This window comes from Wasmannia auropunctata, unplaced genomic scaffold (genome assembly GCF_000956235.1).
Source record: "Wasmannia auropunctata unplaced genomic scaffold, wasmannia.A_1.0 LD336028.1, whole genome shotgun sequence".
NCBI classification, from domain to species: Eukaryota; Metazoa; Arthropoda; class Insecta; order Hymenoptera; family Formicidae; genus Wasmannia; species Wasmannia auropunctata.
The window spans coordinates 405,012-432,911 of NW_012026862.1; the positions used below are offsets into that span (position 1 = coordinate 405,012).

The 27,900-nt window shown below is 42.1% G+C and overlaps 2 protein-coding genes across 4 annotated transcripts in view; one reads left to right on the forward strand and one right to left on the reverse strand.

Annotated features, from left to right (window-relative positions):
* Positions 1-27,900, reverse strand: part of LOC105452597 (venom serine protease 34-like) — a 77,623-nt gene that overhangs the window by 35,389 nt on the left and 14,334 nt on the right. The gene's annotated exons all lie outside the window — the stretch shown is intronic.
* Positions 1-27,900, forward strand: part of LOC105452594 (microtubule-actin cross-linking factor 1) — a 108,249-nt gene that overhangs the window by 23,938 nt on the left and 56,411 nt on the right. For 2 of the 3 annotated variants that reach the window (XM_011693863.1, XM_011693865.1), the window contains exons 3-5: positions 5,004-5,065; positions 14,874-14,963; positions 16,165-16,335. In XM_011693863.1, coding sequence (XP_011692165.1) covers positions 5,004-5,065; positions 14,874-14,963; positions 16,165-16,335 — 323 coding nt within the window. Of the gene's footprint in view, positions 1-5,003; positions 5,066-11,457; positions 11,476-13,630; positions 13,691-14,873; positions 14,964-16,164; positions 16,336-27,900 lie in introns of all 3 variants that reach the window. The other variant, XM_011693862.1, reaches the window with a different exon arrangement.

The following is a 27,900-nucleotide window of genomic DNA, read 5'->3' on the forward strand; positions in this document are numbered from 1 at the left end:
GTTTGTCCGCTCGGAGGACTTGCTTAGTGCCTCTCAACCTCCTCCGCGTCCACCCCCGGGGAGAGAAGTTTCGCGACGGAAATTCGCGACGCGTCGCGCGCATTCGCGAAGTCATCCGCGGATCCGGCGTGTTCCCGTCCGCGTCGCGGCCCACCGGTCTTACAACCGCGCCAAGATAGACAAACAATAAACAATGGCCCGTCACTTTTCATAATCACTGCCCACTCGGGATTGCGCATTGCCACTCGCGTATAGGTATATACACGCCCAGTTATAGCCGCCGCTTTTCACTTAGCGCAAAAGTAAACGGCCGGAAGGCTCGTACACACGAAATGACGTCAGCGTCGTGTCGTTCGCCGCGCCGCGCCGGGGAGATCGATCGCTAATTTAATCGTAATTACACCGGCAACGGCATCCGGCGGCGGCGAGTAATCCCGGCATCCGTGACGCGGCGGCCGTTACGTCGTCGCTGTTCGACGTTGTTGCTTTCGTATATCGTTATAATCCCGCAGCGCGCCTCGGTCTCCTCCGGACTCTTTTGACGGAGAGCCGATGGAGCGAAGGACGCGCATTATGAAATCGAGAGTCTCTCCCTCTCTCTCTCTCTCTCTGTCTCGTCTCCTTGCGCGTTACGATCTCCTCTCGCACGAGCTCACCGGGGAGCTTAAGCGCGGTGATTAATAACGGAAGCGTTAAATAATGCTCGCGTCTCGTTGCTCACGAATGAGATACATTAGCCGAAGATGTCAATCAACGGTCGCGAGACGATTCTCTTTCGTGGCTTCTACAAAAGACCTTCGAACAATAATACGTATTCGAAGCTCGACCAACGTTTTGCACGCAATGGAGTACAAAATGGAGTAACGACTGGCAGAAGTTTGACTGGAACTTTAATAAATCATAACGGAATGAAAATAATTCTTGTTCGTACATTAATCCAGAGTTCTAAATTCTATTCTTAAATCAAAGATTTTATATTAAGCTTGAGAAATAAAATGTTAATAAACAATATGTTCGTCCGACAAACGTTTTGCACGCATACAAAACGACTGCCAGAAGTTTGACTAGAATTAGAACTTTAATAAATCATAACGGAATGAAAATAATTCTTGTTTGCTAATTAATTGATTAATCCAAAGTTCTAAATTCTATTCTTAAATCAAAGATTTTATTAAATCTAAGAAAAAGTTTTATTACAATTTTTGTTAAAAATATTACTAGAATTGTATATCGTTGTTAGGCTATAATTGTACGCGATAAAATGGTAAAGATTGTCACCCAAGTATTCTGATGATCCGCCGTTCTTCGAATATTCGATAAGCGGGCAATGTTATCTGACACCATCCTTAAAAAAAGCCAAGAGGGTATCGCTTAAATTACTGTCGAGAATTTCCGAAAAGAATAAATACCAATGAATACATTCATTGACGTTTATCTTTAGCCCCTGCAACGTCAATTACTGTTCTCAGAGCTTCCACATTCCAGCATTCGTATCTACTTAACAAGGATTTACTGAAGAAAGCGTCAATATAAGTATGCGCATTTCTTCGGGATTAGTTCATGCCTCTCTTCTTCTGCCGATGCGCTTATGCCTTTCGTATTGAAACTTGACAGGGATAAAATATATATATTAAACGTACTTATTCTTATTGCGGCCAACTGATATTTATTTTTTAAGTAGGGTCTCTCTGTTATAATAGAATTCATATAATAACGTGATTGAAACATAAATATGTAAATATACTATTGAGTTATGAATTAAAAATAAAAATACAGTTATTATATTTTAATACTGTAATTATTAATTAAAATAAAAATATAAAGCAATCGATTTATTGTAGAAGATTTAAGAAACGCATCTATATCATTTTTTTAATAATCTTAATTGGATAGCATATGTCACATCGTGCCATAATATTTCATCAGTCGCGTCATTAGGCCTTTGGATTCGATCGTTAAATTGATTGTCTATCGGCATACATTGGCGAAGACGAGCCATTAAGGCCACGCCAATTAACGACTGACAATTCACGCGAAGCTATCTCTATAGTTGTGGCATTGGGAATTGGATTCTCCGCGGAATTACGTTAGCACGACTGTTAGAGATCGAAAGCTGGCCTTCGTAAGTTTAGACTGACTCTTCCCTAACGTTCAAAGTGTCGGCTGCGAAATCGTCGAGAAACCAACACCTTTCCTTGCGCTTCGTTATGCGATCTGCGGCTCCGTCCGATAATTTAGCCAGTCACGATGAAAGAATCTTTTTGCCAAGATTTTATTCTATCAAGGAATAGCTGATTAAAAGATCGTAACTGTATTTACTCTCTTACCAACATGGCTGATTTAACTGATTGATTACATTGAAACTTGTTCCACGAGACGTAACAGATTAGATTATCTTTCAATTGATCCTGTCTTTAACTATGTCAATTAAACTTAAAACGTTGAAGAAATCATCCTAATGTACGTCAAAACTATAAATTCATTTGTGCCATATAAGAAATAATAGTACAAATAAAAATGCTAACCAAGAATCGTTTTTTTTTTCTTAATTTAAGATATTCTCGCATTTTTCTTGATTGATATACGTGTAACTGTTTTATTATTTTTTCGAGAAAGATAAAAATACGATATATGCATTATAATTGACAAGTAAATATGTAGCAAAGCAGCATTTACCTGCCCTATTTTTCTCCTAAATAATAATTATTAAGGAAACTCTTTTGCGTAAATTTTTAATTAATGAAAGATTGACTTTGGATTCACAAGAAAATATTAAAAATCAAGTAAAAACCGTGAAATACGGATTTCTTTGCATATTACTCGTCAACTGCCATGTCTAAGCTGTTAATTCGAATACAGTTTCGAATTGTTGGCAAGGTGTCGAAACTGGGTCAAAGTTGGGCCCAACAACGAGGCGAGATAATCTACGAAGAACAAATGCTCGGTTCGCAGAGTAGAACGGAATGTCTGATTTCGCGTAAGCCGCAAAGTTCGTTAGGCCACGCGCACGTGCGTGGATATAAGACATTAATGAACTTTCCGCAGATTCGTACTAAGCAGAGTTTCCGACACATGTCACGCGAGATCTCTATGCCGTTCTGAAAAAAAATCTTCGAAATTAGGGTCATGCGCTTTACATGTCATCTTGTAGACTTTATTAAAATACGAATTTATATATATAATTTTTTTTTATTTAACGTATATTTTGATAAACGTATATCTCATATAACAGGTGGGCAACATTATATCGCAAATTGCATTCATGTTAACGTTCTCGCGACGCGTATCACGCAGGAGTCGTTGAACGCGTTACGCGCGTTCATAAAAATATTTGATCGCGATTCTCTCACGAGAGCGACAGCCGCACTCGGAAAATGTGATCGTTCACAGGGCAGGCCACTCGAGATTATTTCTAAATCTATATAGAAGTGCTCCCGAGAGAGTACATCGCATGTCTTTCTTTAACCTCTTATTTTGTGCATCGGCGGTATTGGGCTGACACTTCCCGCCGGCTTGTCGATCTTTTAATCTGTACCGGTCGATGATACCGCCGCTCGAGTGGCGTTAACTTTTCATACGCGGCACGATGATGAGGTGCCAAGTGTTCGTTATAAATCATAGCGTAGATAGTAAATTACACGAGTATCGATAAATCTACGCTAATTCTCCGCGATTACGGTTGTATAAGACCGATACGTGATTTATGCCTCGATGTCTAATTAATCTCGCGCGTACGCGCTACTTTTTGTGCCCATCAATTTACCACAACGTGACTGGTGCTTTAGATGTGTATGCATATTGTTGTACGATGTCTCTATTATTATCTATAGGCGATATAGTTAAAGTCGTAAGGCGTTTCGACATCTCGTGCCCAAATACCGAATACGAATCGTCCGTCCTATGACTTCAGGGATATTGTTTAGCATTACTCATTTGTGCTTCTCAATAACCGCGAATACGCTACAAAAATGCGTGATCATTAATTTGTGAGAAATCCCAGAGTTGACGTCGGCGTCCTTGCGGTTCCCGGCCGTCGTTGCGTCACGTCGGTGACAAAACGGATGGTCTCTCGAATGTTAATTTCACAACGAAATCGAAATGCGTATTCGATAACATCCGAGATGTTTAGTAGATCCAAAATCTATAATTTTATTTGTGATTTAATGCAGAAAAGCACGCGATATCTCCGACAATACCCCGTATTATTATGGATCGCGCAGAGTGGGCTTGGACTTTATTCACGTGGTCCATTGTCTTGGACTTTTGTGCCTCGCATGCCAACCGATCGAGCAGCTTGCCAAGCCGGCCGACCTTCCGTCCACGTTTCGCTCACTCGCTCGCGCCTACTTATCTACCTGTCTACCTGCTTGACCTCATCCAACTTGACCTGATCCGGTTGCTTGCGACTTTGGTTTCGTTATACTGACCTCGACCATCCTTAAAGGCCCATTTCCAGGCGGCGCGTTGCGTCATGACGCTCTCGCTGTCACGCCAACAGCATCGTATGCATAACGTTACATCGCCGCGACACACACACACACACACACACACACACGGCAATGTAATAGTTATACCTCTACTTATATCAGTGAGACGAATTGCGAAATTCAATTGTCACGGTAATCTATATCGTTGCTGTGTCAATGACAATAGACGCGGCGACACGTTGCCGTCTATAGTCTTTGCGGTCTATATAAGTGTCTACGGTACACACCCGCTATACGCTTTGCGCGGCGTGACATCAAGCAAGGCTGCGCTCGTTGCATAAATGTAGTGGCAATTATGATAATGGAATATGACACGAATTGTCAGCAATTACGCTAATGTGTTACCGAGAGATATTTCATATTTACATTGGCTATACCACGAATACAGGTGCACAATGCATTACGAGGCAGCCATTGCCACTGTATATATACACTGTATACGCACTCATAACGCAGCAGCCGCCGATGGAATTTCTACGTTTTCTGATATTTATGCTCTCTTTTGTGTGTTTGCAGATGAACGAGACGCTATACAGAAGAAGACCTTCACGAAGTGGGTGAACAAGCATTTGAAAAAGGTGAGACCGCTTCTCGAATTCTCGGATTCCCTCGCGTTAGTTTTATTGTCCCGCGGCGGTTTTTTTTCTCAATTCGCGCCAATCTCGTTCACTTCGCGCCGTCGCTTTTAATTAGCCCGATGGCACTGATACGCGCGAAGAGTATCCTCTATTGGAGAAATTGCGGATAAGTGCAGGAAATCTGGAGTGAATTACAGGAGGCAATTCCAAGACAATTATGAATTGTATGTAAAGAAATTCAATTTTGATCATTTGTAGCAATGAAAAATCAATGTATCTTTTCTCAGTAGAGGATGTTCCAAATCAATATTATTACCAACAACCTTAAATATTTTCTTTTAGAATTAAGTAAAGAAATTAATAATTAAGAAAGAATACGGTTCTGAAACACTCTGTATGTGTACTGAATGTGTAGTGACTTATGGGGGGTATTATCTTTGCCGGCCGTAAAATTAGCCTTTTTTCATGAATTTTTTTAAGGAAATCTATTATATACAGCAAAACACGGGTTTTTGCATAAACTTATATATTATTTGAACAGCAAAAAATTTTTTATTTATATAAAAATGTATTTTAATGCCTCTAAATGGCGATTGAATGTGACATGTTTTTCGAGTTGACGGAATTACGAAAAAAATGAATTAAGATATCGACTTGATTCTTTTTTCTTCTTGATCCTAATACTTTAACGCACTTTAATGAGCTAAAATGATGTCAATTGCCTGAAATTTGTAAAAATGGTAGCATTTGAAAAAAAAATTTTTTTTGCCCTAAAAATTTTTAAAATTTTTATTAATAACAAATTTAATGTTTGTTGTAAAATCATGATTTTAGTTCACGCCATGCGTTAAAGTATTAGGATCAAGAGGAAAAAAGAATCAAGTCGATATCTTAATTCGTTTTTTCGTAATTACTTCCGTTAGCTCGAAAAACATGCCACATAATTCAATCGCCACTTATATAATAAAAAATATTTTTTTGCTGTTCAAATAATATATAAGTTTATGCAAAAACCCGCGTTTTACTGTATATAATAGATTTCCTTAAAAAAATTCATGAAAAAAGGCTAATTTTACGGCTGACAAAGATAAACCCGCTCTTATGGCTTGGATTGACAGAATTGTGTAAAGCCGGAAGCACATGAAATGCATAACAAAACATAAGTATAACATAAGACCGCTGGATCAATGAGAATCTTATGTAAATTAATATGACGACTTTATACTGGCTGCTCATTGGTCTTAGCGGTTTTATATTATGCTTATGCTTTGTTATGCATTTCATGCGCTCCCGGCCTTACAACACTCTAGGTTTTACTTTAGATTTGAGGGTCATATGCAGCCTTTTTTACCCTGGTCTTATCGTTACAACTTCACGTCCACTTTTTAGGTAAACAAGTCTCAAATTTGTATGCGTGTGGTGGCACAATGATGTGCTTTGTCCGTTCGCGAGCTCTTCGGCCTATTGCCCGTGTAACTGTGACGAAATTACTTACGGAGGTGGATTGTCATTTCACGCACAAAGCGGTAAATTGTTTTGTGCCGAAGGATTTATGATTCGCGTAAATCGCGATCTGTGCGACGAAGGCACACGGCGCGCGAGGGAAAATTTATCTCTATTCGAATTATTTTTACTCAATCGAAGAAGACAAATTTATAACGTCGACGAGTACTTCGCGAGGCGCATAAATCTGCGAAATTGCGCGAAAAGACAGCAGCGGTGTGAATGGGCAGCGCGCGCTGTTGAGCCGAGACGATCGCCGTCGCGGCAAACAATGCAATGCGCTGCACCGCGCGAAAGCGTTAACTCGCTGGAAGTAGGAAACGCGTTAGTAGCGCGCGGGCAATCGAGGTTCGCGTCGCACAAATATACGCGTAATAGGGGACGACGCGCGCGCGCGCGCGAGTTTCCCGCGCGAGTTATACGCCACACGGGGGCCCGACCGCGCGACGTCCCGTTTCGGTTCCCCTCCGAACTTTCGAAAGGATCGTGGCGGCCGCGCGGGCCCCAGGCTCGCTCGCGCTCCCCGCTTTTAACGTCGCGTATATATACATATATACAAGTAGGCGTCTCGCGTGCGCGCGCGAATCGCCGCGTAAAAATGAGCAAACTCTCCGTTGCGCAACCACGGTCCCGATATCTCGCGGCCCCCGTGTTGCGTATGTGGCACGCACGTGGGTCGAAAGTATCTTGTCGCGCTCGCGCGCGAGAAGCGTACGACTATAGAAGGCATCAAGCGGGGGCCCCGCGAGCCCCGTGACATGTGGGCGATCGAGGAAAAATCGCGAGCGACGAATCGATGACACCGGCAAAAGAGAACTGTCTTCGGTTGCCCAAATGCTCCGCGGTGAACGAGAAACTTCACCGGCCTTACTTTACCTATCGCGCTGCGCCATATATCTATATACCGCGCGGAAAAAGACGTGACGTAAACACGCGCGCGCGGCATCTGCTTTTCCGCCTCGAGTCCCCCCCCCTCTCTCTCCCCGCTCTCGCGAGGCAAAGATACGCCGCGAGTCGGTGCCGTTAGGTTGATAAGGATTATCGTTAAGTGGGCGAAAATCAGATACCGATCGCGCGCGGATAGCAAAAATATACCGATGAGCTTCGATTCTCGGCATGCCGCCCGCCGCCACGGAGACGCGCTGCCGTTGTACTGTGTTCATACGTCCGGGATAAGAACGCGGTCAAACGTTTCTCGATAAGGGATGTGGCTCTGGAAATTCTCCCGCCATAAGGGGGAACTCGCACACTCGGCGCGGCGTTTGACAGCCGTTGCATTCGGGATTCTGGCGGCGCGGTGGGGTATTTGCATACCGCGAACAATCCTGAGAAACGTTAACCCGTGAACATTCGCGCTTTCGGCGATGCGCCGTGGATAGATCATTTTCTCACGTTGGTGATAAAATATGTATGAGGTATCTCATTATCTCGCGGTAATTTCGTACCTCGCCTCGCACTCAGCCGGTTACTTATGAATCACTGTTAAATGTAAAGTTCTTGCTAAAGGTTTTCTAGATCAATCGTCGCAAGATAAAATCGATGAAGAAGGCACCGTTACGCAGACAATCGCAATCAATTGCCACGTTGCGGGTTTACTGATAAGGCTTAATAATAGCTTAACGAGAGATATAGGCACTACGTCGAATGAATTCTCGCGATAATTAACAAGCGTATTGTTACTTTAAATTGCTATCGTTTATATAAGCGGGATTACGTAGGATTACGCGATACTAATCGGATTATCCAAGATGCCTCGTAATTGTTGCTATTTCTTTGGTATTTTCCGTCCACGAATGGTAGAAAAATCTCACGAAAAATCTATCTCGAGTTTTCCGAATTTTTCAGAGTGTCACGGAATTTAATTTCGATTAAAATGATGCCGCTTAATTAAGAAGGAGATACGTCCACATATATTTTCACCAGTAAATCCAGGGCAATGCTGTTGTGCACGCATCTAAATATTCAATTAACCCATCAATTATACTTAAGTGAGAGAAAATCATGACACCGAAGAAAGGGAGAGAGAGACCGTGCCCGCTTTCGTTCGGCGGTATGCACCGCGCGTATGTCAGTCAGGACTTAATACAGACAATGATTCATCCGTCACGGTGGAGCCGCCGCGGCCGCCGCGCGGCAACGAGTCGACTCGAGTTGAGTCGAGTCGAGCCGCGAGGCAGACCGGGTCGGCGGCTCCGGGAATGGTTCGAATCACGGCCGTATACGGGTGGAGTTGTCCCGTCGACGTATAATTATCGTAAGCTGGCATCGTTCTGTCGTGCCGTTTCCTGCCCACCGTTTCTCATTCCTCGCCTCACTCTCGCTGCGCGCTTCTTCCTTCGTCGATCGCGAATAAAACGGGATTGATCTCCGCGCAAAGCTGGCAGCCCATTTTCAGAATTTCGATGTTAACAAAGAGAAAGAGAGAGTCCTGACACTTGCCCAAAGGGTTTTAGAATACTCGATTAAATTATTAAATTTGACAAACGAAAAATTTCGGTGATTTGATCTGAAAAATGAAAACCAATTACATGTCTATTTTAGGTCTTTTGTCACATTAAAATGGGTTTTAACCCATTTAATATAACAAAGATTTCATTGTTATCATTGTAGTTAAAATTGATTTGAATTGTAATATTTTTCAGTGGAACACATATGAGATACTATCTAAAACTTTCAAGAAAATATCAGATTTCCCAAAAACTTTTTATCCACAAAGACTTGGAAAATATATCTGTCCAATGACTAAACGTTTAGGAACCCCATGTCTGGACACTTACACAAAATTTTATTAATCTCAAATACTTTTTATTATAATATCAAAATTTAATTGTAAAAATATTTAAAGATTAGATACAATTAATGTTGTAATATTATAAAAAACATCGTTTGAGGTTATTTATAACAAGTTTTTCTGTACGATATAGGTCAAATCACTGCAAGTACGCGTTTACTTAAAAGCGAAAAATCGCCGAAATGTTTTTGTTTCTGATTTGGTTCGAGTGTTAACTTTCGAAAAGCTGGGAAAAGAAAATAATTTTTCGCAAAAAATTGTTCACGTGAAAAGATTTATAAAAGTGATATCTCATAAATTTAGCAAAGCGTCATTTGCGAAATTTTTGTCAACAAATTTGGACAAGACCTTTCCTTGGCTGAAATTGGCAATCGAGGGAGGTCGTCGCAATGAAAGAAAGCAAACGTCTGTATTCTCGTTGACCGAAGTATAATAAACCTACGAACATCAAGCGTGCTCCGTGTGAATGGCGTTTTAATGATCGCGGCCTTCCACGTTGGCTCGCGTATCACGTGCACCTTTGTAACTCGACATAACGTTCTATTGTTGTTACGTGCGATCGGGTGCGGGCGGTCTCTCTGGTGCAACGAATAACGACTGCAGGGTCAAGGTATCACGAACTTTATGCGTCCGCCAATTATTTGCTCAAGCCTCACCTTCACGGAGCTCAGCCTATTGAAAGATTTTTGCACGGCGACATGCATTCGTCGATATTTACCGTCGAGCTATTGAATTTTTGGCGCCTCGATGTGTTGTTTATTGAGGAAAGACTTCGGATTCTGATTGAGAGAATATTTAGCAGTTTCGGGGGATTCTGCGCGGAGTTCGGGGAACTGAATTCATTTGGCGATCCCGAAATCTCGAAATGGCCAATTTCGCGGCATATAGGGGCACCGTAAAAATAACGACGATGTTTACGCGTTGCGCGATTACCGGTTACCAGTATCGACCCACGGTCGGTCGGTCGGTCTGTCGGTCGGTTTCGCGCGCCCACGTTTGGTCTTGCGAGCCTGACCTTATTCGGAAACCCTCTTCGGAGAGTGCCGTTCCCGATTTACCACCTCCCGCCCGGGTATAAGGTAGAGGTGGGGCCGTAGGGCAGGTGAGGTAGGTAGCGTTTTAACTTGTTCGGGGCGCCACCGCGAGACAGCTGCCCGGGTGCACGGGTGAGCCTAAAGGCAGGGTGCGTCGAAGGGGGAGAAAAGAGCGTTTTACAGCTGTTTTTAGCGTATAACCCGTTCTCTTCGACCGGGTATGTCTTTGATCACACAGCACAAATCCGCAGCGCTTACGTAACTGTAATACGTCGGCACTACCGGCGCGGCGTCCTGTTTGCAGGACTGTTTCTAAGTTTTTTGTTTTGTTATTGTCTATCACATATTATGTTTCAATATGATAGAATCTTTAAAAATTTCTAAATACTGGAGCACGTTGTTACTTATAAAATCATATAATTTTATATTTTAATTAACGAAAAAACGTTGAAACGGTTATAGAATATTATAAGTACCATTATCTGATAATTATTTTTAAATTGCATAGCGAGTTAATTTATATTCTTTGTGAATTTGTCGAATGCACGCTTTGTGTTTCCTCCGAAAAATTCGTATTGTGAAGTCTTCTTTCTCGAGGAACAATGTCTTAAACTGTTAGTCCGTTCACTACCGTATTCCGGTCAAAACGGCAGCGGAGTTGTGCGAATCCGCTCTCCGTAGATAGCAATTTCGTTGCTTCGCGCTGCCAGGACTTTGTACCGCGTTCGCGGAATCACGTATTACCGGAAGTGGACGATCTACGTAAATCCGAGGCCGGAATAGTGAACGGTAGCCCAACGATTCGTAGTAACGAAGCCAATCAAACTTTTCCACGCAAAATACATTATTTGAAATGAAAAAACATCATTAAAATGAATGCACGATTTACTCGTGACGATAATTGCGATAATTATACGTTACCGTCAAACGCGTAACGATAAGACCAGGAGCGAATCGCTGTACTTAACGTAACGTACCGTATCATCCCACACGATTGACTTAATTATATGTAAATCATTACTGCGATTATATCGATTTCTTGCTCTTTTTTGTGTTTCCTGCAGCACTGGAAATACGTTAAGGTACGTATCACTGTTCCTCTTAAAATATAGGAAAATGAAGATAAAATCGATCATTGGTGCATCGCCACATCGTTTTGGGACTCGAAACTTTTACGAAGCGTGTTACACTATTTAGTTCTAGAATAAACGTTTACACGAGTGGCATTAATTGTCCCGGTTGTAAGCGACAAATTTGAAATAATGAGGATTGTTACCGCAATAATAATAGCGACGATGTGTCAGTCTTTATATACGCGGTTGGTTACCCGCAATACGGCATTCCTCCTTAAAGACTTTTCTTAACGCGCATACAAATTACGAACGTAGCTCGCAACGCAGCCGGAATAATTACTTTCATTAACGTATCTTAAAAACATTCATCGTACCGTTACGTGTCCCGCGTCTGTTATTCTTATTCTCCCGTGCCGCCTCTAATGCCTCTATGACAAAGTGGCGTTCATGCCGAAACGGCACGTCAGGAATTACGGAGTCGCGTCACGCGACAGAAACAAGACATACCGGCCAGTAATGTTCCCCGTCCTGCCCTTTGCCGCACATCCGACGACCCTTCACTCGTGACTTCAGAATGCGAGGGATTTCGACTGTGTGTGTCTCTGTCGCACGAAGTGACTAATCACAGTCAATGTGATGGGACGCTCACAATCAATCATATTGTGCAAGGCAATTGAGCACTAATTACGAGGCATCAGTCTATCTGCGGGAGCTAATTTTAGCGTTGCAGGATATTTTCAGTACGCGAAGATAGTGATTGTAATAATTCTCTTAATATATTTTACATACTTATATTAGTTTTTTAAGTAATTTAAAAATGTTAAATTTGTTATACATATATTGCGGATTTATTGTGCGGAACACACTTGTAAAATAGGTCTTGTAAAGTTCGGAAGCGTGTTTCACGTGTTTTAAGACATTAAGAGATGAAAGAAGTTTGCACGGAAATACTTCTAGTTATAGAACCTTAAAACTGCTGAAGTCAGCTGTTTATTGTTTCTAAGTGAACGGAGTTTGCCAACAGTTGGCGAACGGTCGTCCGTCGCGGTTTGTTATTGCGCGGCTTAATGGAGAGTATACAGATTGCAGTAACGCAATTGTTACGGATTGTTATTAACGAATTAGTTCAACGTAGATACGGAACATTTGCGAGCTACGTACGGAAAAAAAATCTGATTTACTTCAGTTAACAAAACGTAATTATAAATATAAATAGGTGACGTTATTATTATAAATTTACTTATCATATAATATATGATAAGTAAATTTATAGGTTATATAATTGAATATTTATGTAAGCGATTTCGTAAGTTCATATGTTTTAAAATTAAAAAAAAATCTGCTTGCACATTGGGGGCAAACCGGCTTTCTTTTTTGGGATTTTAAAGCCGCTTTATCGTCATTTTTATAACATACTTTTTATGACTCACGCATTTTCGACGTACACGGAATCGTGTCAGTATTTATAGATTTTACGACACGTATGGTATAATCGACTTTTTTTTCGATAAAAACGGATGTACCCCGCTATTAATCCTATTCACACGCGATAGAAAGGAAGCGAGTGTCGCAATGAACGTAAAATGGAACGCGTCGTCGAAATCATCCTTTAAGACGCGTAGACGCGGCTCGTTGCAATTAGTTACGGTTACGAAAGGCGGATGGGAGGCGGATCACGCGCTGTTCTGTCAATCGCTTGACATTTACTCACCTGACTGTGCAGGACACGCGACGCACGCAAGAGTGCATGCGTGTGTGACGCACGCGAGTGCACACGCTCGCGCGCAGGGGCGGATAATTACAATTCTCTTTTTTAAAAAAAAGATACACGCGAATCTGTGTATAGATATAGCGACCCTAATGAAAATCGATTACATTAACTCGGGGAAACTATTCCGAGAGTTCGGGATACTTTAATTTTGTATCACGAAGATATTTTTAGCCGGAAATATTCGGCGAACGTATATACGACGAATCTAGAATGGGGGCGTTCGTTTTAATATCGCGCTCGATCACGCCAGCTGCTCTCGAACCCCTAAACATTATTTTTAAGGGCACTTCTCGCGGCCCCCGAAAGAAGTCATTATCCGCCCGTGCCCACACACGCGAGCCTCTCTCTTTTACTGTAATCCACGGTGACGGTTCTCATCGCTGTCTTTTTCAGACTTACACGTGTCTGCACGTGTGCGTCCTTGTGAACAACCAACCATGCTGTTCCCCCACCGTAAGTTCATATAGCTCTCGTTATCCGGCCGCGACGACATGTGCATGATTTATCATTTTGTTTACACTGGTAGATCACAAGTCGGCACCCGCAGTGTTACGAATTTGTGGAATTATGTAAAACGCGCGAGGAATGCGATATACGTGTACAGATATATCGCGCGTTCGCCGATATGCTCGCGCGGCGGCCCTCCTTCCCCTTGTAACGAGTGTGTTTCTCCCGTGTTATTAACGCGTCATTGTCTGACTAACACCTGCAACGTGATGACGTATTCGCCAGTGCATGCTCGAGTTGACCATTGGTCGACCGATATGGTAACGAATGCGCCGAGCTTAATATGTGTTTTTAAAACCGGTCTGTAAATCAGCATGCGTTTACACGCGCGCGCGTAATCGCATTCGGATTCGGATGTCGGCACCACAGAGTCGAGGAAAACGGCTGATTTCAGGCATCTCGATGATTTTTTTTCACCGTTCCCGGTTTAATTACACGGAAAGAACGATTTTGTTGAAAGGTCTAAAAATTTTGCTAAATACAGATCTGAAAATAAATCTTGTTCAAGCATCAAAATAATTTGTTGGAAAGTTGAAAATTATAAGCGTTGCTACAAAACGTTTTGATATTCTAGCAATTATTGTGACTTTCCAATAAAATTATTTTGATTATATTGAACAAAAATTATTTTCAGATCTGGATCCAGCAAAATTGTTCTTTTCGTGTACCGCCGATCTTACTTTCTTATACTTCTCCGTACGCATGCTTGATCACCCGAGCTTGATGCAATAACGCGATACATCAGAATTGTATTGTACAGTTTCAAATATAATTTCGCGCGAATGTCGCATGTTACGTCATGCGCAAACAGTAGCTATGATTCTATTGACGATACTTGTGCACATTTGACTCATATGTCCCACGCTTTCGCTATTTACATTATGCGTATACGTAACTCTCAGCATTCCTGCGGTTTTTTTCCTTCATTTTCCATTTATGGTAATCGCTTGAGTACATCGCCGATGGACTATAAACCCTTACGCATTCTTATTTTCCTACTTGGCTCCCTTGTTTTTTTTCCTCTACGTTAGTCGTTTTGATGTTTTTTTTTCTTTCTGCGCCGCCAGATGTGTACTCGACTCGATGTGAAAAGCGGCAATTAACTCGCCCCTTTTGGAATTTGTTGCAGGCGAACAGACATGTCGGGGACCTGTTCGAAGATCTACGCGACGGCTACAATCTCCTCTCCTTGCTGGAAGTGCTCTCCGGCGAGAAACTTGTGAGTACTTTGCCTCTCTCGCGATGCTCCCGGAACGATCTTTTCTATATTTACTCTCCATTATCTTAAGAAGATATTAAGTATCTGATCATGTATTTTCTTGAAATTGTAGTAATTTTAGAAATTGTACACGGAAAGAACAATCTGAACAATTTTGCTGGCTACAGATCTGAAAATAACTCTTGTTGGACCATCAAAATAAATTTCGCTGGAAAGTCAAACTGATTGCTATAGAATATCAAAACGTTTTACAAGCAATGCTTATCATTTTTGAGTTTCCAACAAAATTATTTTTAGGTCCACATTTTTTGACCTTCCAGCAAAATCGTTCTTTCCGTGTTTTTTTATACTCGTTATGTATTTTCTTCTTAAAGAATGAAATAAGTTCAATTTACTAACAAGGGAACCTCGCGAAGTGTCAAATTCTGATTTTAATGAAACTTGGTACACTTTGACACACTTGTACACTTGTGTACACACAAGTGTACACTTGTACACTTTTACTCACGTAAATAGATGAATTTAGAAATTATCAGTTGGTGCTAAAAAACGGTTTAAAGGGATGAATCCACCCTTTATATGCAAATTAATTCTTTTTTTCTTTCGTTATATCTTAAAAACTATTTAAGATATCAAAAAATGTTGTATACAAAAGTTTTACAGTAAAATTATCTTTATTCATTTACGTTAATAATATTTTATTTTAATAATTATATTTAAAAATTTTTTTGAAAATAATTATTTAAAAAAAATTCCATTAACGCAAATGAATAAAGACAATTTTACTATAAAACTTTTGTATACAACATTTTTTAATATCTTGAATAGTTTTCGAAATATAACGAAAGAAAAAAAGAATTAATTTACATATAAGGGGTGGATTCATCCCTTTAAACCGCTTTTTAGCACCAACTGATAATTTCTAAATTCATCTATTTACGTGACTTCAAAGTGTACCAAGTTTCATTAAAATCAAAATTTGACACTTCGCGAGGTTCCCTTGTAAGTCGAATTTCGTCGCGGATCTGTATTTTGCGATGGATGCTTCGTAAATTCGATTTAATTACTTCGTCGGCAACGGAGTATCGAGTCATTGAGTTTTAGAGTTCTGAACTCTGTACGCGCGCGCGGCAATTGGATCAACAAGCGATAATTGTCCCCGATCGAGCGTAATTAACGGCGAACCGATCGCGTTTTCTAGCCGCGGGAGAAGGGGCGGATGCGCTTTCACATGCTGCAGAATGTCCAGATGGCCCTCGATTTTTTACGGTACAAGAAGATCAAGCTTGTCAACATCCGGGCGGAGGATATCGTGGACGGTAACCCGAAGCTCACACTCGGCCTGATATGGACCATTATCTTGCACTTCCAGGTAAGTGGCTCAGCCATTTTGCGAAACGTGATGATAAGCGGCGGTTCCTCTCGCGAGTTAACGATCGCAATAACGACGAAACCCTCAAACGCGAGCCGTGGTTCATCTTTCGAGGTCGGACCCGGTCGCGTCACGAAATAATAACTACGCACCCCACGCGTTTATATGTCGAATTTGCCAGTGGCGTGCGAGTCACCGCAGTGTCGTAAATTTATGCGTCGCGCGCTCGACAAGCTGCAGTATTTTACGTCCGTTTGGTATATTCAGGGAGTTCCGGAAAGCCGCGTGCTCCTCTTTGGCTGCGGGACTCTCCCGAGTCGACTTTTCCATAACGAGAGTCGCGTTACAGAACCGTCATTGTCATGCACGTCACATTCTTTCAGTTTCCCGTATATTATGTATTTCGACAATTAAGTTTCAACGAATTTAGATTTTGTTGGAATTCATCTACATGAGACGCGGAGAGCAAGCTTCACATTTTTCCAAATTCGAAGTTTAATTTTCGCTGAGTCGGCGGCATGATTGATTTCCTACATCGCTTGAATTTTTCGAAACGTCAATTCCGAAATTATTACCGCTTCGTTAAAATAATCGCCAGTTTCATCCCGGCTTATTTTCTGGTATTTAGTATTTATAGCGCGGCGTGTATAATGCAAATGAAGCGGCTGCAATGTCAGCATGATGGAAACCGCCCATTGCTGTAATGTGTCCATCGGACTATACGATGCGTCAGTCAGCCATGAAGCTCGATAGAAAGTGAAATACACGCGGCGAGCATGTTCGTGAAGTACACACTTTCTCGTAATTTTAGTTACCATCGAGGCATCGAAAAATTGTGATCGCGTTTAAAAACAATTTGGAATTGAATGCCTTTAAAATGTATATATTCACATCGAATCTGTACTGAATCATAATCTCTCGGGTAAAGAAGGACGAGTTTGAATTTCTCCAAAACGTTGAGCAGCAATTCGTCCCTCCTCTGAAATTGCCCGTGCGTTATTTTTGCCGTTACGATTTTAACACTTGAGCGGCAATTCGCGATCCAGGAATATTCATCAGGCTTTTATAATCGATACGTTGTCGCGACATGGCTGGCGTCATGTCGAAAGTATTTTGCATTTGTGTACTCATGCGCGTACCGTTGAACTAACGGAATACGTACGTTGATTCTACTGGGCGCGGCAGTACTTTCGTCGTGTTGGAAATGGCTACTCGGTCGCTCGCCGCGGAATGGGCTAGCTTGGGGAGCGTGCAGGGAGCGCGAGCGAGCTTTTTCCTCGATGTTTTCACCGTCTCCGGTATTATTACTCCGCGATTCGCAACACGTCGGCGGAATGCCACATCGGACGGCGAAACGTCGAAAGTTGCGTCTAGAGCTGTCCCTTTCGACGAGCGTACATACGCGCGACAGCTCGAAACGGATTTTGCAGCGCGCGAGGATGTATTTTTTTTCTTTAATTATCAGACGCGCGCAGAGGGAAGGCGTGCGCACGAATAATTCGCAGGTTCAACTGCCCGTCAATTTCGACATTCTCGTTTTATAACCGTCATCCCGTTGTCGGAGCGACGCGTCGCGCCAGTTTCGTAATGGAACCATCTTTCTTCCGCCCAATTTGCGTTGTCGCGCCGATGCCCGCTACCGCGAGGCAAATCCTTCGTGAAGGCGTTTCACGCCGCGCGCGGCGCGGCGCAAAACGTTTCTCGGTCCGTTGCACTTCGTATCTCATCGGCCAGTGGCCTGTGTCATAAAACTTGACAGGTTGACTATTAGAGTGTCGATGAACTTGTTTCCCGGTTCTAACAACGTGATTATTTATAAGCGCCGAGCTTCCGCTTCGCAGCTTCTGGAAAAATGTCTCCCGCCGCGTCGTCTCTCTCTCCCGTTTCTCTTTAACCGCGACGCTCGGAACGTTGAAATTCCGTCGGCGATGGGCGTTCCATTGATTTCTGTGATGTAAGATATTTAAACAACGTTTAAGCGGCGCGATTAGCGTGCACGCTAATCAAGCGTCGCGCGCGCATACCGCGCGATAGATCGCATCTCGCCGGTGTCGCGCGAGATATTTTTAGAGCCCCCGTATGTCTCGATGTAACGTTGTGGTAGGCGCCGGTAACGAATACGTATACATATAGCTCGTACGGAATCACGTGCATTGCCAAAGAAAAGCGAAAGCGAGGACGGCCGCCGGCTCGCTTCTCTTTGCAAGACCGGTCGAGAGTTCCGCACGGCACGAAATATCTGCTCAATCTAAAAGGACAGGGACACCTCGCACGTGTTATCATTTAGTGTTACATGAGGGGTATAATTTATTAATTTCATTGAGGTGTATAGAAGAAATCGTACCCGCTGTTTTGCATTCGAAAGCCTCGATTTTTGCATTCTTGTATCTTTATATCGCCCAGCAATTTACTTACGTCCGTATTTATAATTATGTTTCTTCTAAAGAACTCGACTGAAATCAACCTTGAGACACGGCTTAATAAAGACATCGTGGAAGTCAATTTGATATTTGTTACATCATATTCGCAATTGCGATTTAATTGAGGAACTCAGATGAAGTTTATCTTGACACAGCCTGAGCTTTATTTCTTAATCAATTATTGCGGTTCAATAAAATTGATTCTCGAGAGATGTTTGTATATATACGTATGATTATAATTTTTTATCGTATGGCATATTTCTGGAGACTCGAAAAGAGTACGATTATTTGCATGAGAAACTTCAATAGATTTTCAAACATATTTTAATTGTAAAATTAAAATTACTTAACACACGAAGAAAACTTTATTCTTTAAATTGTACATTTAATGATTTTTTTAAATTGAATAATTAATCATTTTTTGTCATTAAGAAGATTAAATTTACATTTAATTAACGATTAAAATTTACCATTAGTAATATTATATATACTTATTAATTAGATTAAAATAAATTCACTCGATAATTAATCTTCTGTTCACTAGGTGGGATGTGATATACCCCAGCAAAATTTAAATGCTTAAATTTAGCTAAGAAATAGTATTATTTTTGTTTTCTTGTTTTAAAAGATTACAGAGATAACTATTTTGTTTTATTTTTATATTTATTATTTTTATATATTAGGGAACAAGAATCGACATTGTGACAGTCGGAATTATTGTCGTATTAAATTAGTATACTTAACGTGAAGCATAACATGGGGTGTGAGATAGCCCCTACATGGTTTGCCACGTTAATTTGTTCCATCTGGTGCACGGAGGGTTAAAATTCAAGCAACAGCATTTTTATTTTGAAACTCAATCGAATATAATTGATCTTTTATCTTAGAAAATTATTACACGAAATGAAGTGCAGAATGTGCATCAGTAATAGATCATTTATCAAGAAACTGACTAATTATTTATAAGAAACTGACTTATTATTTATAAGAAACTGAATAATGTGATCTTATTTTATAGACATTAAATTGATAAACATTACGAGATGGTAGCAATTCTGTGGCCTTGGTGTTCGTTTATTGCGACGTTGTTTACGCAAGGTCGCCGCGTTATCATTTGCTCAATAAGACTCGACGACCATTCGGCAGGTAGTATCGCGACTCACTTTGCGTGTTGTCCGCGATCTCAAATTTACTTAACAAAATGAAACATACCCGTGAATTAATTAATTTAGAATTGTTAATTTATTTTTATGATTTTGAGTAAGCGAGTTTTATTCTAGTTTTTCATTGCTTAGCTCATGCATTTGCTTTAGCATTCATATGATAATTTTATTTTATATGATTATGCAAAGTGAAACGTAAATTATTCCATTTGATATTCTTCATTGCAATTCATTAATTTAATAACGTGAAATCCGGCAACTTATCGTTTTATATTACGGTGTATTCTATCAAAAACTGGTATATTTTAATAATACCAGATTTCTCACGTCCCATTTTTTAGAATTAGCTGAATACATTTTTAACTGTTAATCTCCAATCAAAATATGAATATTGAATTTATGTCTTATGATATAAAACTTTATTTTGAGTATCTCGCCTGATACACTTTTTCGATGCGAAGTTCATGCGTAAATAACTGTAAGTGCATGGACTTTAGAGTTTCTCTACCGTTATTGACGAACACGCGCGACGAATGAAGATGCTGCGATCGACGTCGATTGTCCGTATCCTCTGGCATAAGCGTGTGATATCGAGCGAATCTCGGGACGCTCGCGCGACTCTCATCGAACGTCGCTTCTGGTATTCGCTTATGAATATTTCTTTTCATCGGTCGCGCTGCGCTGCCGTGTCGCCCCATCGGGCATGCATTTATGCCGGGCGGGAGAAGATCGTGCGCGTTTCTTTTTGAATGAACGACAGTAAAAAGCCGAGGCGAAGGCGCGAACCGAGTAACCGAGTTACGCGATCGTATATAAAGACGGCTAGTGTTTGCCCCCGCTCTGTTGACGGCCGTCGCAGCGACAGAGAGGAGGAAGATTATATAGAAGTTCCAGATGGAAATTTAAATTGTGGGGAACGATCATTTGCATCTGCCGCGTTCTTTATTTTCTTCTTCTTTTCATTCGTGGTCTTCTTTCGTTCATCTCCATAGTTTTCTCACACTTCATAGTCGGTAAAATTGAAAGATGCGGTTTAGATATGATTCGTTCAGAATTTTACAGTACCTAACATTCCGCCTTTCGCGAATCTTTAGAAATAGCCTTTGACTCCTTGATAATATATAATCAGATGGTTCGTGTGACGAGCGTAAGAAGGAAACTGTGGCACTCGAGAGACATGCGAGATTACGTCGTGGAAAATACCCAGACGATTTTTAATTTGCATTATTAACGGCGCCAGAAGTATTAAGTATAACGAGTCGAACGTGTACTTAATAATTAAGTATAAAAACCCACTGTAGCCGCCCAGTCTAATGGTGAATTTTCTTCTTTTCTTTTGCGCCGCAGAGCTGGCGACGCAAGGTAAGTCGACCGCTTTACATCCCTTAAAGTGACGGGCACCCCCGAGCGGGGGTGTTGACGATGCGTTTTGGGAACCAAAAGTGTTTACGCAAAATGCAAAAATCTTACTGTAAACGCAAAGTTCACGGCGATGCATTATTTTCTTCTTTACCGACGATACTTCGCCGTGTACGATCGCTTCGTTAAACACAGATGGCTCGTACAGGTAGTTACACCTGTGGAATCGCCAGCTCCCGCACGGTTGGCTGGATCCGCACAGTCGTGTGGGCTTCAGCGAACCCACGGACACGAGCACAATATCTGCAGGCACTCTGACGTACATTTACACGTTACACACACCCACGTACACACGGTTTTATATGAGCGGATAGCACAGTAAACATTTAGGAAAACTGTAGCGAGGCTTAATTAATCTTAAGAACAATAACGTAAATAAGGATAGAAATAACAAAAATGAGAACAAGAGACTCGTATATATCGCGTTTGATATAGACGGGACAAGATCGCGAAAGTTACACCTCATTTTTTATTTATATTCTCTAATTAAAAAAGAAGGAATTGCATCGAGCGAATGAATGAGCGCTCAGTTTTCCACTTGGTTCCCACCTAAATGCCAACACTCGATCGTAATTGTCTTATAAATCTTATTCATAAAGGATGAAAGTAAAATTCACGCTTATATATGTATCTAAATATTCAGAGATTTTTGAATTGTGTCTGTCTTGTTTAAAAATTCACGAAAATCTTATTTAAATAAAATTCTCTCATTTCTTTGGAAGAATTTGGTCGCAAGGAAAGAAAATAAAATTTTTTGTTTACGCACGTATCTATCTAGAATATTCAAATTACTCAGTTATCTGTCTTATTTAAAAATTCACGCAACATTATTTAAATGTATCTTTTTTTTATTCAAATATATTTTAAATACCTGGATGTTCTTATAATTTAGCTACGTACATAAATTGAAATAATGAATATCTCTGAATTGGGAGAAATATATTTGAATTCAAAATTAGGTTTCAATTCTCGCGGATGCACGAAATTATCTGTGCAGAATTTTTTTCTTAAATAGAGCGGTAAATGTATTTCTTGATAAAATCAGCGCAACGTGACTGATGACGCATTAGTTGCACCATTTCCTAATTAACGAAGTTACGAAATATCCTCGCGACTAAAAAAAAAAAAGATCGGGATTTATCATGCTCACTGCCTGTTTCTGCCTGCCTGGCCACGTGCCAATGTCCTAGAATGTTTTTATCAGAGGCTAGCTGATGTGTCGGGTTTGTATCGTGAATATTAACGGCTCGCCTTGCTAATTTTCACATGCTCGTCCGCACCGCGACCTCCAATCTGCGCAGCGACACGATTCGACTACAGTATCGCGGTATACGCAATTATATATCTGTAACCGCGAGAGATTATAATGAGGGAAGCCCGAAACATTTAATTTACTTAAGAGAAGTGCCGTGGTATTCTTATGTAAGTGCTCGCGCACGTGGAATAAGCGCGCGATGTTTTTGTTTCGCGGCAAAGTAGCGTGGGTGGAATTGGCGATAAAACGATCGCTTTACAAAACATCGAATCGCGATATTAAGCTCCGCAGGGTAGGACTGCGCTCTCGCAGTCGAAGGTCTTCGTTAATCGATCGCGCGCAAATTGTCGCCTCGAGGAATCCATTAAATTTATAAGTCTGCCGTAACTTTTCTTCTCCGTCAAATATAATTTTATCTTTGGATGCTACCGCATTTACTGCGTCTTGATAACCTTATTTTCTTACGCTTTATTATACACTTTGTCCAATGACTATTATGTTGAATTGTTACATTGTGAAAGAGTCAGAATAACAACTTTAAATCGTATGTTTAACAATTATTTGATAAAATTTCTAATATATTAGATTAATCTGTTTTAGTTTTTCTTCGCAAGAATGAAAATGTTCATTGTTGGAATAAGATTTGATTGTCATTTCGTCTGTTATTTTTTTTTTGGCTCTTTTAAATAACTTACGGACGTGCCGAGTGATGACGCTATTATAATGAATGACATCACCTGCGCGAGACCATTGAGAGTGCGCAAGTACAGGTTTCGAGATGCGTGGTTACGAGTTTTCACTCTCTTCTGCACGGCGATGAAGGGAAAGGCGTCTCATCCGGAATCGTTGCCATTGGTCGCCGTTTTCGCAAAACCGGCATGTCGTGACGGTATTCGGAGTTTTTCTACCAAACTGCTCGTCCACGCTCGATTGACGTGGGACGTGGCCTTTAATTGCAATACTTATCTTGACGCCTGACGCCGAGCGAAAGCTGATGCTCAATACACAGAGACGATATTAATATTATATATCTTGTTTTTTTCTTTTTTAGCCGTATATGTACACATACAATAGGCCTATTTAAATATCTTGTTTGCTTATTTATAAGCCTTTTCTATCATTACCGTCGGGGAGAAATTACTCATTGTATTCGTTCGCTGTCACTTTCTTATTCCATTGTACGAAAGAGATCGCTCCGTATACGTTTCTGGCGTCCGCGATATAATGCGCACGTTACAGCGGCCGGATTGTATTCCGTCTTCGCACCAAAGGCAACGAATTAGCGTACCCACGACGGCGGAAGCCACGACGGAGCGAATCAAGTAGCCTCGGGTGCGATGACTTCATATCCGTCTGGTGATCTCGGCGTGTGGTGCAGTCGGTTTAAGCTCAGCGCCGTACTGCAATTATAATATCTGCACCGCGATTTAATTAACGATGTAGGCACGTCGCAGACAGGGACTTGACGTGGCTAAAGATATTGTAATTTCTCTAAAAGATACGATTGATAAAACCAACAAGGAATTTCTATTTAAGGGTACGTTTCATCTAACGCTCGCAACGCTCTTGGAATCGTTTTATTCTTGTTGTTTATCAAATGTTAAATCTTTTTGTTTATCAATTGTTGTTTATCAAATGTTAACGCTTGTGAGCGTTACTTTTCTTTGTTTAATATTTGATAAACAACAAGGATGAAATGATTCCAAGAGCGTTGCGAGCGTGTTAAATGGTAACGCAGCCCAAATAGGATTGAAATAGATTGAAATAGAATATTCTGCGTACTTAATAAGGAGCCAATTGCATAAAAGGGACGTTCCTCTTATCGCAGAACGAAATTTAATAGATTGCAAACGTTATAGGATATTTGGCCGTTGCCACAATTACGAAAGCACAGCTTTACTTTCCTCTCTGTCCCGCGCACCAAAGCGCTACTCGTTCGCTGCCGCCTTTCATTTTCTCTCGGATCTTCTTTCTTTCCGAGGACTCATCAGCGGCCCGTTGTAAGTGCCGGCACGCGTATGAATTTGCAATGAAGGCGCACGATTGTGCGCCGTATTGGTCGGACTCGTGCACTTCAACCGTCTGAGAATTCTTACCCTCGCTTCCGTACTTGTTTTGCTTTTATTCCACCTTTGATTCAACTGTCAAATGGTATTATTGGTTTATGCCGCGCGTATATCTTGGATCAACGGATACGGGACCCGGGAGTCTGTACGCTCCGTGCAGCAGAGCAGGAAAAGACTGAGGGGCCGCGCAAGTGGGTCGCTTTTCCTTCCTGTCGTTTGTACTCGCTGTCCAAATGTTTTTATGGCGTACTACGGAAGACAGGCACGACGACGTATATATACGATCGCAATTTGTCCCGATAATGACAAGAACGTCCGCTATTCGGACGGATATAGGAATGAAGTCTCGCGTGCGTGCATTATTGTTACGTTCGAAAACGCTATTAACGAGGCAACAAATTATCATGGAAGTCGGTTTTTTTCCCGCGCCGGCGGCGATTACGACATCGCTTTTCCATCATTCCATTATCTCAATCGCCCTCGAGCGGCATAAAAGGCTCGCGCTACGTAATTATCTCATTCGGATCGACGTTACCACGTTTGGTCCACTGGGAATCTAAAGCGCGTATCGATACTCGTTTCCGATTTACGATCCACATCGCGTGACATTTTAGCTTGCAAACAGCTTATTAACATGAAGACCTCGCTTGTTTAAATATTTCTAAATATTTATAATCAGCGCTCGGAATACGCACGGCCCAAACCGGACCCACGCCATTCCACAAACGAGGAGATTGTTTGTTCGTTAGAAGTCCTACGTGCCACTGGTGCGGCGCATGCAAATGATACGAGTATCTTGCGCGTTTTGCAGGAGCGAATTCTGTTTCCGCATATCTCTGGAAAATTAACTCTGCTTATTCTGTACAGAATTTAATACAAACCTACATTTCAGTTTTCTGGAATTTCCTTCTGAAAACATACTGCATTTCAAAAAATAATCGCGGAATTCAGATTTGTATCTTTTAATACTTCTTTCAATTTTTTCAATTTGGAACGTGAATCTGTATGAAGGTACAGATTATTTTACATAGTGATTATATCTTTTAACTCGTAATTTTTCGTATTTCGTATAGAGTATCCGATCTTGCGAATGCTCTCATCTCGTTTCTCACGAATCTCTGGTTCTGTTATCGTTATCATCGCGGCGCTTATCGTTGCGGCGCTTATCAGAGCTTCACCCGAATCCGAAACGCCGGTGACGCCATGCGAGAACCCTGCCGATTGCTCGCGTTTCCTTTTTAGGCCCGTCCGAGGAATCTCGGTCTTTACCAAGGTCGCGTGCCCGATCGCGGCACGGCCTTGATATCGGGATAACCATACGCCACCGCTCACGCGTGAATTATGCACGGTACCGTTTGAGACCCTGACGAGCGGAATGTCGTGGGACGGCGGCGCGTTAAGATATGGGCACGCATTATATACGTGTATCCCCGCGCGCGCAGTTCGCTTGCGTCGGCGGAACGCAAAATCTCTAGAAAAGGAAAAGGAGGAAGGACGCAGCGACGTCCGGAGGAGAAGGAGGAAGAGGAGGAAAGGAAGAAGAAGAAGAAGCCTCGCGGGGTCTCCACCGATCGTAATACCAGACCCCACCGGCGCGCGAAGTCGATCAATCCAAGGACGCATGCGCGATCGATCTCGATCGCGGCTCGCGATGTACAGCGGAGCGCATCAATGATCTATTCTGCAGTGAATCCCCTCCTTTCGCTGCTTTGAGGAAATGTGGTAGGGAAACACAATGCAACACACATTATACATACACATCGACGAGACGTTCTTCAATAGAAAACGACTGGATTACAAAAAAAAGATGAAATTAAATGTCGAAAAAAATTCCAACTGCAGGAACAATTTAATACGAAAATCTAAAAACAATAAGATTTTAGATTTTAGAAACAATAAGAACATTAGATTTTTTTAAATCAGTAAGAGAAAAAGAGGGGATCGTGGACACGTCATTAAAATGTCGCACCGTACATAGCGGCGCGTCGCGACGGCGAGGTGCGGCGAGGCGCGCGGTAGCGCCAGGTGGGTGGTTGGCGGTAGAAGGGGGAACGGCGGCGCGAGTGAAGGGGGGGGGGAAACGTCTCTCACCTGTGCGCATTTCGTTGGCCTACTCTCGCCACGGCGGCCGGATGCTACGCGGCGATCGTCCGGCGATCGTGTCGCGCATATAGTTGCTCGTCCGTCGTCAGTTAACTCATCATTCTCGATCGTCGCCGTCATCTTTATCCTCGTTAGTGCTCGCGATTGCGTCGCACGCGGTCGGTCGAGGGGACTTGTCGGTGTTTTCCGCGACGGGAAAACGTCGTTCGTCAATCGTCGCGATGGTGACCTGCACGACGACGTCGAGTGCGTGTTGACGAGAGCCGCGAGCTGTCACAACAACATTCGCCGCGCACGCCGCCGCTGCAAATGCATTTCGCGTAAATGCCTCTCGCACCCAACAGGCTCGCGCTCTGTGTGCTTGTCTCTAACCGGCGCGCGGTTCCGCTTTGCAGCCAGACACCGGCGTCTGGCTCTGGTTAACGTGCCGGCGTGAACGAGCTACAGTTAGCGCGATGTTTCAACTCCGCCGGGATCGCCGGCGAAGGCACACCATTAAGAGGCGGACGAATAGATTTTCGCGACTGCCCGGATGGATGGATGGATCCAGATGGTCTAGCGACCTTAATGGAAGAGTTACACGGCATAAAAGCATTTATCGTCGAGGCGACTGTAGCTCGGACTTTCCGGTGCCGGCCAGGCGATCGTGTCATCGATCTTTCCTCGAGTCTAAAACGAGAAAGTGTATCAACCTTTATATACTCGTCGCACGTTTTATCACGATTGTTCGATCTTCGTTCCATGTTGTACATCCACGTTGAACCTCGGGGGTTACATCTGACAGATAAGCAGTCACATGATCGTACATCATCACGTTAAATATATGATGCTACACGATTTAAATACGAGCCCATGATTTCATTATTGTCATACTAAATATTGTTACATTGATTTACATTGAGCGCAAATACGAGCGGTCGGGCCGCGGTTTCATCCGGTTAAACGCGAATTGAATACGCGAATTCGACGCAAGTCTCGTATGTATTCTCGAGGAAAATATAGGAACAGAGCAGAGCAAGCGGTTTGGTGCACGCACGGCGACGTGATGCGGCGCGTGTTGTCACGTATATGTAAATGAACGAACGTTGCAGCTCGCGAGCGAGTCGCGGTTTGAACGACCCGATAGCGGAGCCTGCGAG